At 47.6% G+C, this 15,466-nt stretch overlaps 4 protein-coding genes across 4 annotated transcripts in view; 2 read left to right on the plus strand and 2 right to left on the minus strand.

Moving 5' to 3' along the window:
- The first annotated feature begins 29 nt into the window (after nt 1–29).
- On the plus strand, nt 30–866 carry LOC131216688 (biogenesis of lysosome-related organelles complex 1 subunit 4). The gene is made up of 2 exons (XM_058211243.1): nt 30–128; nt 192–866. Exons 1-2 carry the CDS (start codon nt 66–68, stop codon nt 672–674), a joined length of 546 nt encoding a protein of 181 aa, XP_058067226.1. The 5' UTR covers nt 30–65; the 3' UTR covers nt 675–866.
- Nucleotides 867–1,133: 267 nt separating this feature from the next.
- On the plus strand, nt 1,134–5,774 carry LOC131215606 (solute carrier family 35 member C2). Its single transcript, XM_058210001.1, has 6 exons — nt 1,134–1,445; nt 1,619–2,367; nt 2,425–2,497; nt 2,559–2,811; nt 2,879–3,054; nt 4,376–5,774. Exons 2-6 carry the CDS (start codon nt 1,802–1,804, stop codon nt 4,856–4,858), a joined length of 1,551 nt encoding a protein of 516 aa, XP_058065984.1. The 5' UTR covers nt 1,134–1,445; nt 1,619–1,801; the 3' UTR covers nt 4,859–5,774.
- On the minus strand, nt 3,089–4,198 carry LOC131215617 (translin). The gene is made up of 4 exons (XM_058210012.1): nt 4,022–4,198; nt 3,642–3,942; nt 3,492–3,571; nt 3,089–3,423 (listed from the first exon to the last, which is right to left on the minus strand). The coding sequence occupies exons 1-4, from the start codon at nt 4,094–4,096 to the stop codon at nt 3,181–3,183; spliced, it is 699 nt and encodes a 232-aa protein (XP_058065995.1). The 5' UTR covers nt 4,097–4,198; the 3' UTR covers nt 3,089–3,180.
- A 3,185-nt stretch (nt 5,775–8,959) lies between the features above and the next one.
- The window catches only part of LOC131206055 (uncharacterized), a 29,046-nt gene continuing 22,539 nt past the window's right edge, over nt 8,960–15,466 (minus strand). The window contains exons 5-7 of the mRNA XM_058198431.1: nt 15,392–15,466; nt 11,269–11,527; nt 8,960–10,449 (exon numbers count right to left, since the gene is read on the minus strand). The exon at nt 15,392–15,466 is cut by the window's right edge and continues 354 nt beyond it. Coding sequence (XP_058054414.1) covers nt 11,511–11,527; nt 15,392–15,466 — 92 coding nt within the window. The 3' untranslated portion in view covers nt 8,960–10,449; nt 11,269–11,510. The remainder of the gene's footprint in view (nt 10,450–11,268; nt 11,528–15,391) is intronic.

The raw sequence follows: 15,466 nt of genomic DNA on the forward strand, positions 1-15,466 counted from the left end.
CATAGCGTTTGTTGTTCTTTTGATTTGCGTCTGTCCGGAACGGCGAATGTGAAGCCAACAGAAGCATGGCTGAAGATCTCGAAAAGGATTATTCGGCGTATTTCCAAACGTCCAATCTGGATCAGGAGGTAGGTTGACAACGACCTGACGCGTCCGCTTGCTAGTAACTCCACTTGTTTACGCATTTGTAGCTGAAACCCCTCATCGTCGGTATCGATCGTATGATGCTGCGGCTGGAGGAATTCGATAACTGTCTTGAGCTCGTGAAGGCAGACTCGGCGGTGGCGCTAATGCAGCACATACCGCACCTGCTCGCGCTTCGGCCGGACCTGAACGCACTGTGCGATCGGATCGACGGACTAGAGCAGTTCGTTGCGGTAGTGAGCAAAAACTTGGACGCGGTCGAGAAGCAAGTACAGATCGCCGAAGAGGAGCTGGACATTCCGGATAAAACGCTCAATGTGCTGCTCAAATCGTTAAATTTTTTCGGCAAACCCAAGCCGACGGATCGGCCCACAAATCGGAATGCGGCGGGTGCGTACGAACCGGTGCCCGTTTTTAAGACAGAACATTTTTTTCGACCCTCCCCGACTTCTCCCGGAGCAGAGGTGCAACCAGCGCAAGACAATGCTTCCCCTTCAGATGACTGTGATACTGGAACGCCAGAAAAATAAAACAAGCAATACATTGGGACAATAGCTTCCATTATCCGGATTGTTGATGACGGTCAAAGTGGGTGCCGCGTCGGAAAAATTGAAAATGCGATTTGGCGCCAAGCGGCCAACCAGAATAGAGAAAGAGGTTACTTGTTAAAGGACGTCGACATGGGAATCTCAGACAATACATGAACTCGATAGTGTTCTCTTGTTTACAGGATTACATCACAATTAAATTGCTCATTTTAAATACCATTGTAGTTATTTGTTCTTATTGTGTTTGAAAATCCCGCATGTTTGCGATTCGAGGAGTGTTCTGGGGTGATTTTTCGATTCACCCTCACCGGATGACAATTGCTGCGAGACGCACGTCAAACTTCGTGGTTTCGTATCCAATTCGACGGATTGAGAGTAGCCCCAAACAAACAGCGCACTTTCCGAGCGGCGCGCAACAAGGATAATCAAACTCTCTCGGCAACACACAGCCCGGAGGCACGGCACGGGGTACGCAAAAGGATTCCAGTTCGAACGTTCGAGGAAAGAGTCATTTTCATCGGAAACACATCGGTCTGGTCGTGGAGTCATGCCCTCGGGGGCATTTGTTTTGAACGAAACGGGAGAGTGCTCCCCGTTTTGGGCTGTGCGCGTAAATCGACGGTAGAGGTCGATTGAACAGAGTGTTGCAATAGTGGTGAGTGCGATAACGGCATCCAATCGCTTTGCGATAAGAGATATTCGGGGGTTAACTAACGGCGACACAGGTGGGTGCCATATCCGGTTTGGGAACAGGTCAGTACCTCGTTTACTCGATACCATATGTTGCCCGTCCTGAGACCGCAAACGTGGCCGAGCAGATAGCGGGCGAGCCGTTTTCGGTTGAACATGAGGAAACGTGGCAGAAAAGCAAGCGCAGAGTACACTTTGTGGCATGCAAGCAAATAATTTTCCTCCCGTTTCCATAGGAACGTTACGAAACACACGGGTTTTACGAGTAGCAGTATTTAACCACCGCAACGCACAGTCGCCACACTGCGAGGGAAGTGGAAACCACACGGAGCATTCCATTCGCAACACTAGAAATAGGATTTCAACAGTGAAAAGCGCCATTGGTGGTAGCCGTTGGACGGCTCGTTTGCGGAAACGGCATGGTCAATGTTAAGTATGAACGGGTCAAGCAAACAACTGACCATGAGACGACCCAGGGTGAGGAGATCGAACTGGGGACGAACCCCGGGGAACCGGTTCAGGAGCAGGAACCGGCGCATAACCACAGCCTGTACCATAAAAGCAGCAGCAGCGTCAGTCACCATGACAGCTACGGGGGCCAACCGAAACAGTACATCGTAGCATCGGGAGGTGCTGGCAATGCGCGCCACCGCAGGTCATCCAAGCAACAGGACGGTTTCGGTAACCGTATCACCTTGACACTGCTGCTAATCGCTTGCTACTTTTCACTCTCGATCGGCCTTACGTTCTATCAGCGTAATTTGCTGCAACACTTTAAGCTACCACTGTTCGTGGTACTGTACCATTTGGTGATCAAACTAGTCCTATCGGTTATTGTCAGGGGGATACTGCGCTGCGCGTACAAGCGACCTCGCATCCTACTCGATTGGCGTACGTCTGTACGCAAAATCCTACCCACCGGATTGGCCAGCGGTATCGATATCAGCTTCTCGAACTGGGGCCTCGAACTTGTTCAGATCTCTCTGTAAGTGCGCGTGAACGGCAAATCAGCTAGACTGTGCAATCCTGTGTTTTTTTCTAGATACACGATGACCAAATCGACAACGATCGTTTTCATCCTAATATTTGCCATTCTGCTGAAGCTGGAAAAGAAGGTACGGTGTGCCTCTGCTTGGCTTGAACACACCATTCACGTTCATTTTATACCTATTGCAGAGCTGGTCTCTGGGAGCGATCGTGATCATGATCTCGGTCGGGCTATTCATGTTCACCTACAAATCAACACAATTCGATGCACTGGGCTTTTCCTTCCTGCTGTTCGCTTCGCTCTCGAGCGGCATCCGATGGACGTTTGCGCAACTTATCATGCAAAAGTCAAAGCTCGGGCTACATAATCCGATCGACATGATCTTCCACATGCAACCGTGGATGATACTGTCGGTACTGCCATTCACGATCGGTTTCGAGGGTACGTAGAGAGAAATGGTTCCCGTTGCCACCTTGCTTTCATATCGCGCGTCTGTTTTGCTTCGCAGGACAAAAACTGATCGAAGGGTTCGACCTCGTGCAGCAGCTGCCGCCAGCTGTGGTGCTGGACGTGTGGCTGAAGATTTCCGTCGGTGCGTTCATCGCTTTTGCGATGGAGGTGAGCGAATTTATGGTCCTCACCAACACCTCTAGTCTGACGCTTTCGGTGGCGGGCATTTTCAAGGTAAGTAATCGCACTAATTACCCTCTTTGGAGTGTAGAAAATGTTCTCAGCGGTAGGGCCAAAGATCAGTTTATTGAAAAATCAATCAATGTCGTGAGCAATATTAGGCGGTTCAGAGCGTGAGTTTTATTGCGGTTTCGCTGGTTCCGTGGTTGTTGCCGTCTCACCACGCAGTCCCCGTAAGCTGATGTCGTAGACGATCTCTTCGATCTTCTTGACGTCGTACTTGAGCGCGTCAAAGCGCTTACGTAGCGAATCGTTCTTCAGATTCAACAAACGGAAGCCCGAGTTAAGATCAGCCACAAACTTGGAGATGGTCAACGGTTTCTCGTAGTCACCGAGGGTGACCGAGTTGACCGCATAACGGCTCTGGGGAGATGCGAAACAGGGACAAAGCTATATAAATCCGTTTTCCTAAAAAGCGGTCAATTGCTCACCAGTTCTGATGCGAGCTGAAGTACGCCCATCAAGTAGTCTTCTATGTCCAGGTGAAATCCATCCTTCTGCTCGACACACACTGTATGAACGAAAAATTACCCACTCATTAGTTCCCGGATGTTGATACTAAAGCTTACGTCAAAACTTACGTCCCAAAACTTCGGCCGCCGTTTCGCGGCTAACGAGGAACCCCTTCTCGAGGTACACCGTGAGAGCGATCAGAAACACGATGCGCTGCGTCAAAAAGTGCCAGTGGTCGTTGAAGCGATAGTACTGGCCGTCCGGAATCAGTTCCGCCAGCTTACCGTACCCCGTCCGGCACGTGTCGAAATGCTTTCGCGCGGTGACACAGGCCCCCGGCACGTCGGCAATGCTGCTGTGAATAATTTGTAGCGCAATGGCCGCCTCTTTCGCTGCCTGATCAATGTCCCGAACGATGTCTCGTATTTCCTGCGAAGCATATGTTTTGCGTTGTACCTTTGTTGTTGTTTTTTGCCGGCTTCGGGGCGTTCCCAAGGTGAACACTTACCGTACGAAGTTCCTGCTCTTTCGTCAGGTACTCGTTAAAGTTGTCGAAAATGTTCTTCACCACGACGTTTTGCATTTTGGAATGGTATGATTCCGGCGTAAAAGTCTACAAAATACGGCCAAATTTAACTGGTTCCACTTTTTTGTCAGCGTCGTCTGCGAACCGCGAACTGCTAAAGAGTGATGCCGAAGAAAAAGGCGACCGTGTTTTGACGTTTCCGTCGCCACGTCAAGAAAACAAATGATGTAAACGTCATCGAAGCACCCTGTGCGCTGAGGGTGACCGTCGCGTGGATGACAAAATGGTTTGAAATGAATTTTCGTACTGAATTTGTTCTTTTCTCTCGAATTTTAGGAAATTTGCCAACTCGTGCTGGCGGTCGAGCTGAACGACGAGCACCTTAGCACGGTGAACGTGCTCGGGCTGGTCATGTGTCTCGGTGGCATCTGTTGCCATGTTGTGCATAAGTTCTTCATATACCGCGATGATATGGCCTCCAGGCCGATGGCACCGATCGATACGGCTAGCAGTTACAATGAGGATCAGGACGATGACGAGGATGAGTCACGGATCCCGGGACGTCCGCTGGGAGCCGTAGTGTCGGGTGCTACCAAAAATGGTAGCCTTAAGTTTGGCAACGCGGTCGGTAGCGGGGCACGGTTCAAGAGTGGCCCCCAGTATCGGCCACTGCTGGTGAACGATAATCGCGATGCCGACGACTCCGATCACCTGGTGGTGATGGAAAACCGAAACTACCTTTCCGACGATAGCGACCAGGATGGCAACAACGATACGCAGGACGTACTGTTTGACATACTAAAGCGCCGTGAACGATAATCATTCCCACTCGCAAAAGAACGGGACGATGCTTCCTGTAGAAGAGATGCTTTATAGGTTCCGTAGTAGAAATGGTTTGTGTTTTTAATCAAATCGAAACCACTGTTGATGTTGTTGTGAACTATTTACTTAAAAAGGCACGCACAACGCCTCTGAACGGGTGTCGGCAGAAACCCCTGGAAAAAGCCACGGAACGTCGCGCTCTAGCATTCCCCAGTCAGCCATCCAGTGAGAACGGTGCCGTGTGAATTCCAGTGTCTTTTAATCGATTTTTATGTCAGGAAACAAGTAACATTAAGCCTATCCCGAGGGAAGTTAAATGTATATATACTTAATTTTGAATACGCGCGCACGCATTTCCGCTTTTTTGCCATATTACAAACATGTTTGTCCGTTTTGATTTGTGGGATCGGAACTGATATCGTTACCATACCCGGCTGAAGAGCGTGTGTTATTGACACAGTTCTTTCAACCATCAGTGAATAGGTTTATGTATTAATGTATTTTTTCTGAAGTTTTTTTTTAAATTTCACTGCGTGGAAAGGAAAAACAATATTACATCCATCACAATGTTGTGTGAATTATTTGCACAATCTTCTCGTAGTCAACCTTTACTTACTTACCATTCCTGCTTATGCGCACTGGTTAAGTTCTATTCCATAACTAGAAAATGTTAGTAAAATCGTCGTAAATTAAATGTGAAGTGAATGGAAACATCAAAATGAATACACTTGGCGTCACTAACGCGCCAAAATTATTTCCGTGGAGCACGTGGATAGATTGAAAAGACTAACTTACCGAAAACCTATGCATATTTTGTTTCCTCTCAGGGCCGTGATTGTTTTAGACTATCTTTGAAATGTTTTGAACCACATTTTTTGGACTCTGTAGCAAAGCAACTAAATAAAATAAAACTAGAAACACAAAAACCAAACAATTCCCTAACCCCAACTCTTTCGGCAAGGGGAATGATCATACGCCCGGCTTTTGATATTTTTACCATATTTTATTGCATCCGATTTTGAACTCGCTCGGACCGGCATTTTAGGTTTTGCAGTACACACACACACACACACTCCAGGTCCGAACTTCCGGGTTTCGGGTATAATTTCTTCTTACGCACGAATTTTTGTTTAAGGTTTCTGCCATTTTTCGCCGTCGTTTGTTTAGTGTCTTACTTTCCTTGCACACAGCGCGCCTTATTGTTTGATAATTTTACACCCAATTTCATTAAACGCCCAGTTGTTTCGCTAGATATTTGATTTGTTTCACTTTTTCTTTACTACTTATTCCGGGTCCGGCAGCCGGCGGGAGACCAAACACGACGCCAACCCATCAGCATTGGTTTCGACACCGTTTCACATTTAGTTTGCCACCCTATACTCTTGATATCTCCGTGATGTTCGTGCTTACATTGATCTTTAGTGTTTTCTTCATGTTTGTTTCCTTAACTTCTTTGCTCGTCTTCAATTTTGTGTTTCCAACCTTCTGATTCGGACTCGTGTTAGCCTTTTAATTCAATTTGCGTTCTTCTCAAGGGTTCTTTGTCTTACTTTCTAGACACATAAGTGACATTTTATGTAATTCATGTATTGGGGAGACGTGTTGTTTCGGGCTGTAGCTGTAGTTGGGATACGGTTGTTCTAAGCTATTCTTCACGCTCACCAATTTAACGGCCCTCACGGCCCTTCTCTAATGTGACATTTATTTGCTAAACTAACCATTTTCTCTCTGTCCTCCGTCCCACCATCACCAGCGTCGCAGTTGGGTAGTCTGGGGATAGGTGGATTGAAATTTATGTTATCCGTGGCCAATGACGGACCACTGCCCGGCTAATAACAGTCTGGGCTGTCGGCGATCGTTGAGTAACTCGTCCGGTCCCCATCCGGATGTCGCGTGAATTCAAAAGTAGAAAGGGTCAGATCCCCGTTTCCCCATTTCCCATTTCCCCGTTTGCCAGACCGGCTGGCACACGAGAGCGACTCCTTTGCCGACACGAGACGCAGCGCGGCGGCCTCGAACACGTACTCTAATCTTAAATATCGTTAACTCTCTTCTGGCGGGGGACTAGGATTTGTAAACAGTGTTCAGCAAACTGGCAATTTTGTTTGGAAAACCTTTTCTTTTTTTTTGGAATTTTGACAAAACAACGAACCTCCCTTCATCGATCACCTGCTGAGGCTGACGGAACGAAGTGAAAACGGATCGAAACGTTTACGATATGATTGTTCTTCTCATTCGGTTTTTATCTATTGGCTACCAAGTCGAATCAGTTTTCCTTGTTTGTTTGCGATTCCAATCGATTAGTACGCTTCTCTAAGCACCTAGGTTTGGTTTTGTTTCCAGTAGCTCGATAGTTTCAATCGTCCTCGAGCGCGCCGCTCCTCCATACACTAACCCCGTTGGCTACGTTGCTTCTTCTCAGTGTCACGTTTTCGTGTGTATTGCAGTCTGCAGCGAGTGGGCTGTTTGGAAAGACGTTAGATAGAATTTGTTTTTAGCTGTTAATTCACTTTTAATCCAGTCCATTTCGGTGTACAGCACAGTTATTCCACATTGTTACATCAAGCACCATTCTGCGCACGTTGCCATTCGGTTGACCAGCATTCTGGTCCTCCACGGATCATTCTCGCAATCGTGTTTCTCTTTGCATACTTTTATTGTTGGTGGACGAAACGGATTGGTAACTTAATGTATGAAATGGAAACAACGTTCTCAATAAACAGTTTGTCTATGTTTGCTAGTAATCAGTTGCTTCGGCCTGCTTCAGGGGACTACTATTGTTCTATGTGTGGAAGAGTCTAGCGAGTTCATCGTGCACTTGAATTATTTGATTTGGGTGATTATCCGTATATGTCTTGTTTCTCTCCGTATTGATCCGACCCTTCTGCTGTAGCAAAGGATGGTGTGCGTGGCGCTTTTACATTACTCAATACAGCTCCTAACCTTCTTGCGATCGGTCCCCGGGTCGGGCCAGTTTAGATAGATCTCGTACAGTGTATGACAGGGTGAAAAATGTAGCGCTTCCCATTGCCTAATCCTAGATCCTTCGTCCATGTGCCCCACCACGCCGTGTACCTTATGTATGAACTACACACTCTAGATTTATTGTATAGATTTGTTAGTGAAGGAGATTGGTCCATAGATTTTGTTATTACAAACCGTTGCGAACAATGGTTTGAGGCATTGTTGGATGGATGGGTGGAACCAGGACAGAAAACGAGCGCGAGATTAGAAGATACGAAAAGAGACCGATAGCAATGCAACGAAACGTCATGAAATCGGAAATAGAATGGTCTTGATTGGTCTTTGCTGGGTTTATGTGAATGATAAGACCATGACCGGTTTGCCTACATTAATCGTCCTTCACACTGACGCTCACACTAGTGTGTAGTTGTTTTGGGTTTGCGTGGACCGTTCGGTTTGGTTTAATAGAAGTAGTAGTAAAAGTTCTTTCAAATATGTTACAAATCATGTCGAACAACCCGGGGGCTGACGCGTGCGCGCGGCTGGTTGTAAAGTGATACTCGAAATCTTTTACCACGTTTTACCGACTTCTCCGCTCGCCAAGAGCAATTTTCTGTTTTGGTTTTCTTTACACTAAAACTGCGTTTGATTCCTGCTTTTGTTAAGGAGTTTCATTGTGTGTATGTGTGTTGGTCAAACGAAGATAAATGGGTCCGTCTGTTCGTGTGTGTTCCCATAGTTTTGGAGCAGTAGTTTGTATTTAATATGGTTATGTTCATCATTTTTCGGTTTGTAGCTGCATCTGCCGCTTCCGATGATCCTGTTCTGTTATGTTATGCTTGCTATCGTTACACCCTAAAAAACTAGTGTCTTGAATTTCATCTCTCTCTCCCTTAAGACCTCTCTAGCAGATCTGAAACAGAATGGTGGTTGATTTATTTAGTTCGCGCTGCGTGTAATACCGTTTTTTTGTATCCGGGGGTTTATACATGTTTAGACGGCAAATGTTTTCATCTAGACCATTCAATTGAACATCGAACGATGACACACCGACTGCGTGCGAATTGCGCAGGGCTTCGACTGCAGCCACCCGCTTCCTAACAACGTCTATTGTGTAAAGCTCTAAAGGTCCACACCGTCCACTACTACTGGGGTCACTCTGTTTGGAATTTCCACGGTCAAACAACCTTAACCAGGACTGGTGCACTAGAAAAAGGCTTAAAAACGACGGGATGAAAGATCAGAATCGATCCGAATCCAATCGCTAATGCTAGAGAGAGAGAGAGAAAAAGTGAGAGGACGGCGGGGGCACGTGGCCATGCGTAGGCAACCCGATGCCGGATCGGGACCGCTGCCGGACAGACGACACATGGGAGGGAGATGAGAAAAGTACATCTAAAACAGTTACCATACGAAGACGTTTAACGCTCTAGCCGCTCTGCTTATTATGTGTGGTTTGTAGTTTCTGATTCCTGGCTGCTCCTTTACGCACCACTTTCGGTACGGCACATGGAACTTGGCTATTTGTTTGCTACTATTACAAATGGTTGTGGTTGCTGAATGGGGAATCATATTAACATTCTATTGTTTTCTTCCGCTTCTATGTTTTATCTGTTTCACTTACAGCGCCGTATCCGTTTGAACAGTGTAAACATTTATGCAACTCGACACCTCATATACGCGACCTGTTTTGTGGGGCAAATGTGGGAGAAGATATGCGGCCAAGAGCTTCCGCTGAGAGAACGCATGGTGCCAGAGACAGAGTGGTCAGTGTCGACACTCGTCGACTCCCGATTGGCGGGATGGGGAAACGTTGAAAGGCAATGAAATTGAATGGAACAAATGTTTAAATAGCTGTAAACCTTACAAAGTTAACGTAATAAATAACGTCGGCGGATCGTGCGGATGTGTAGCATCGGACCAAAAGCAATCTGAACGAGTTTCGCCGAGATAATCGATCGCGCAGCACGATCAGGTTATTGGTGGAAAAAAACATGTTGCTTTCTGCTTTCTTACCGTTCTAATAACGCCTATCGTTTGTCCTATTTGTTTATTAACTGCTGGGTGCTTTCGATTTTCTTCAATTCTTATGCAAATTTGCCGACCTTTCCCGATCATTTCGCCACAGCAATCGCCAGTCTGCTACGAACACAGTTGTCTGCTTCCGAATTCCCTTGTCAACTGTTTTTTGTTGCCGATACTGTGGCTGCCTATTTAATGGTTGTGTGTTGGTTTTAGTGTTTTTTGTGTGTTGTCTTCCGTTTGCGGAATGGGTTCTCTGTTTTGTTTGGTGCCATTCGTGTGCTCCTTTAACCCACGCTTATTAATACTTCTACCTTTCCTTTCTTCGACTGGAACCAGCCAGATTTCTCGAACACTACTACTTCCTATCTGTTCAGCCTGCACCCCTTCGTTCGTCTTAAGCTTTACTTTGTTTTTGTTTCTTGCTCTCTTCTGCACTTACGGTTTCTTCCGCTCGGGATAGAAACCCTGCTTGCGGCCACGAAGATCGCGAAGAGTGGTTGTAGAAAAGGTGATCGTTATTTAGGTAAAAATCCCGAAACAACGGTTCCACACACCGGTGTTTGTCGGTGGCTTGTTTGTAGTGATTTACTTATCGTGTGCTACAATAGATAGATAGAGAGAGAGAGAGAGAGAGAGAGATAATGCGACAGTAACGGAGTAGAAACTCAAGAATCGTTCCGATCGACACTCGTTTGAGAGATGTGGTGTGAAAGAAAGAATTGCCGACCTAATGGAGACTCCGTTGGCATTAGGTCGGAAACAACTTTTGTTCGTGTGGCGTCTAGCTTCTAAGTAGTTTGTTCATGTCGAAGAGTTGTCCGGAGTTTGGTGACCTTTGGTTTATTTGAAATGATCTGGAACGTGGATGTACTATATAAGCTCTCCAGCTGGGTTACTGTGCTGGGCGTGCCGTCCCTTCGGGTGTCCTTATCCGTTGTAAATTGATTTGAAGTATTCCACGAGCCATCGCCACTGTCAACGCATCACACACCGGTACCGGTTTCGTTTTTAAGCACCATTTCTAACTAAAGGGACAATTGTTTAACGGTCTACTTTAGATCCCTCCTCTTTTTAATCCAACCTTACGCTACATTCTACAACACCAATGTCACACTTATCAACGATTGTGTATCTTTTGGAAAGTTTTACTCTACGCTTGGATATCTTTGATACTGTGGTTCTTGTCTGTCACGCACGGCGCCGCCGACACGCCTTTCAGCCAAAATTCAAACACATTTCCAAATACTCTATGTGCCCGCGAGAGCACCAGGGCGTGTATAGTTCATACTCCCCCCGTAGGGCAACCCATCGGGGATTTCAACGACGACGGTCTCAATTTCATCCGCTATTCGTAACGTGCTTTTAATTTAATTATTCAGTTCGGTTGAATTCGTATTACTTTTTCTTCTTCTAATCACCTTCAACAGTTTTCGACGATTGGCGGGAAGCATCGGTGGTAGGAATGAGCAAAAACGACGAGGGTTCACGCAGACAACAGAAATCCATCATCCCATTAACAGTGATTTGGTTCTTAGCCCGTTTCATAAGGAGTCGTTCTTCTTCACCGAGGGGGAATCGGTTGGTTGGTTGCAATCGAGGCCCACCAGTGTGCACGGTGTGTGCGTAGCAGTAGTGCAGGACTTCCTTCAAAATTCGCGTTCTAGTGACGAAGAGTTCCTGCGGGTCGGTAAGAGAAAAGTGTACACTTAATAGCCGAAATGCTACGATCCGGAGGCTAAAGAATCTTGACGGGGTCTTGGACGGAAAAATATTATACCTCACCAAGACGACGGTGGCCAGTGGGAACCAGTGGCAAACCTTAATTTATCAAACCCTTTCACGGCCACGTGGAACCATCTTTAGAATGTTCAATTAGCGTACATTAGCGTGCTTCTCTCCGATCCGCGCTGGGTATGGCCGGAATGTGCTACAGACCATACTGCCAGCAGCAGTGCAAAACCGACCGACCGTGCACGTCGCATGCAGATTAGGTTTGAAAGTGCAATTAAAGTGAAAAATCATCTTTCACATAATTGGATTAGTGCGCTGGTGCGCTCTCGAACGGGCTGCGGCACTCAGTCAGTGGATGTATCGGTTATTATTCTTCGTCTTTTTTCATCCATTCATCCCTCGTTATCATTCAGCACATTTGTTGAAATATAACACATTTTAATTGGCTTCCGCCTGTCCCGAGCAGCATGATTGCGGTTTGCCTCCGCCTGGAACTTGCCTGGAGAGTTTGGCACGGAAGTGGATGTGCGCTTCATCATCATCTCACCACCACCATTCGGAAAGCTTTGGCCATTGTGCAACTGCAATCGTATTTCATTGCAGAAAACCCATGCTCAATGATAAATACTTTGCACATAAAGGCCATTAGAAGATAGGACCACTAAGCATATCGACTGAATCAACCATGATTTCCATTCTTTGAATTAAGATTAATCACGGACATTGCTTTCTTTTATTTCTGTCATAAAGCGATGTAGATGGTGTAGCCATCGTTAACCTCTATTTCTGCATGAACTGGCCAGTTTTTGTAGAACCCAACTCCTGACCGTCCTGACAAAAGAGAAGCGTGACTCTGCCGAACGATGATGCCATTACAGTGCACGCTTGGTGTGAGCGTATCCCAAAGCCTCCAATCGAATCGGACATGGAGTGTGGCGATAGTGGCCTTACCCTGCGGTTCTAATTCTCTGGGAACCGAGCTGAACCGAAGAATTGATTTGAAATTGCATTTTTTGCCAGTGCACCTCGGCTTCGATAAGTCGGATGCACCGGGTCCGCTTCGGAACGCAAAAGTGGATCAACAGAAACCGTAACCATGCGCACAGCCTGTCCTGCGGAACAAATGATAACGCTGCAATCGTAAAACAGTCAAAGTGTGGTATGATAAATTTCCCCACATAAAGCGGAACCCCCATTTTTCTCACAACGCCGACCGGCCGGAATAATGTTTTACACTCGGTGAAGAAAATACCGTACACAAAGTAACGCCAACCAACCGGATCTCGTGTGTCGATACCGGGGCCCTCCCCGAACGGTGGCCCCGATTGGCATAGAAATTAAACCACTTATGTGGTGTGCTGCTCTCACAGGTGGACCCGGGCGCACAAGGACGCTGAAATCCATTTGTCTCGCCATCTCGCCAGACAGCCGTTCCGGGCCCCGTTCGGGCGGGAAGAGGGCTTAGTAAACTCCTCGAAAAACTTCCGTTCCAGGGCTGGTCGTGCGGTGGTCCGTGTGGTTGCGTACGTGAGAGCGCGCAGCGAAGCTCTGAAGTAGCGTCGTTATGGATGGGAAACGCCGGCATGCCCATCCGCAGCGCGCGCCCGGCGTTCGTCGAAGCGGACGAAAAAGCTCGAAAGTCTCACCGCTTGAGCCCTGAAGTGCCATAAATCAGCCGGACCTCAGAGCACGCATTTCATATGGACCGACAGGCACTAGGAAACCCGGGAAACGGGTGAGCGGTTTGAGTGGGAATGTGGAACATCTGGGTCCACGATACATTGCCCGGTGCCCGGGCATACCTGGTTCGGTATCCCTGGGATTTATGGAAAACTAATGGCACCGAGCAGTAGCGCATCCGTCCGGGCCGTACTAATCGAGAGGTTTATCGGTTGTACGTACATCTATCTGCATCTGCGGGTGCACCTGCCCACGATGACAAACCGGGCGAGGAATCTGCACCGTAATGTCAGTCGGAACGAAACGAAAGCCGGTTATGGTTTAGGGGTGGAATTTTGGGTGCCATTTTACTCTTCTTTACCGATTGCATGGATGCAAAAACAGCTGGACCTAACCAATGACAATGGACATCGCTCGTGTTTTCCAATCAAATAGCCCCAACTACTTATGGACGGATAAGGCCACGCTACACGGTACGAATTGTACTGCTTCCAGTTTATGCTGTAGGTCGACCATAGTGCGTTTTCTGTGTTCAAGGAAAGGAAAGCGTTTCAATATATTTTTCATTTTCTGCATAAACAGAACAGATAAGATGTTAAAGCCGCGCGAATTTGAACCGATTCAAAGTGTCAAGTTCCAGGATTCCCTTTCGGATTCGTAATGCGAATCGCAAATCTTGTTAATCGGTTGGGCCTGTTAATCGGTTGGACATCCATTTCTGCCACTCCATGAACTGATCACGGCAGTGTCCGAAGACACCACTCGTTACTACAATATTCGTCTTCCCAATCGAGTTCGCCAACGTTGGCAGCATTTGTAGGCGAGACAAGATGTCGATTTTGCGAAACAGAATCAGGCAGCCCGCGGACAACAAAAACCCGTAGCCTGATTCGGCACATGGCTTTGGGACTGGGGATGCTCTTCGGGGACCACAGTGTGCTGTTCACACTGTTACTTAGTTCACACAATTCGCTCACTCGATATAGTTATGTGGTGAACACTAATCAACACCTGGCATCGATGGCCTCGGTCAAGTGAAGTGTCCCGTTTTGCGGTAAGCACTAACCGACACAGTTATTACGGTTTCCATTAGGAGCTTAGCCGCTTTCTTGTTGTTTGGTGTTCTTAATCTCTGAACCTTGATCAATCTGTGCTCATTTCGGGAGGGTTAGGGCTAAACATGAAATACGGAAACGTAGAACCTCTTTCCGTATGAACTCAAAATGATTCTAAACGTCCGTTACGAGCAAAGCTTTTCGACGGTTTCTGCGGCCTTCGTTTAATAAAAACACTTTATCACACACAAAGAGGCTCGCTGTGCGCCTCGCTTGGTTGCTGCTTGGTTTTACGTGCAAAAAGCTTTAGTGCGTAATCGAATTCGTGTACCCGTGCCGACCGCCAGCGGGATGTGAACTCAACAGCGTAGCACTGTGGGCAGTTTTCCGGAAGCAGCGGCGTCCACGGCTTGCGACGTGTAGGTAACCAGGCGCAAAAAAGCATAAACTCAACCACCCAATTCATATTCACAGTACGGGGGAGGGATGGGGCCGTGGGAACGCAGGTGCAGGTGCGGGAGAGACTTTGCGGTTCCATGGATTGCGCGGCTGAACAAGGGATCGGCAGTCTGCAATCTCGGCCGGCAATCTCCCCGACCGACAACGGTAGCTGCCCACGAATGGGGAAACAAAACAGGGAACAGCGTCTGTGGTCTGTGCCCCGACCGCCGGGAGCCGGGTGTAACGACTGGCCCGATATTGGATCATTTGCCAAGGTGCAAATACTGATTCCTTCCTTCTCCATCCACACCCCGTCAGCGTGTGCCGCCCCCCGATTGGACATAAAAAGATATGATCAAACTCGTGAAACGACAACTTTATCACCTTGTGCGGTGGCGCCACACGGACCGGGACCGGGTCTAGGGGTAGCAGCATCAGGTGGTGCTGATACTTATTGGGAATCTTGGCGAGATACATATGCCAGCCCCGCCAGCCGTATCTGGGCCGTAAGTAAAGTAGCGTTACATTAATTTTACGACCTGTGAGTACCGCACGAACCTTGCCCCGGAGGCAGACGAAGGGGATCAATAAATTACCCAGCCACGGTTTGCACGGTGCACGGCGCGCCACTTACCGGAGTAACCGATCGCCAGCACTTCGACGGGGAGCGAGCCTCGCCGCCGGGACAGCAGGTTCTCGTTATCGCTGC

The sequence above is a fragment of the Anopheles bellator genome, chromosome 1, assembly GCF_943735745.2.
Source record: "Anopheles bellator chromosome 1, idAnoBellAS_SP24_06.2, whole genome shotgun sequence".
NCBI classification, from domain to species: Eukaryota; Metazoa; Arthropoda; class Insecta; order Diptera; family Culicidae; genus Anopheles; species Anopheles bellator.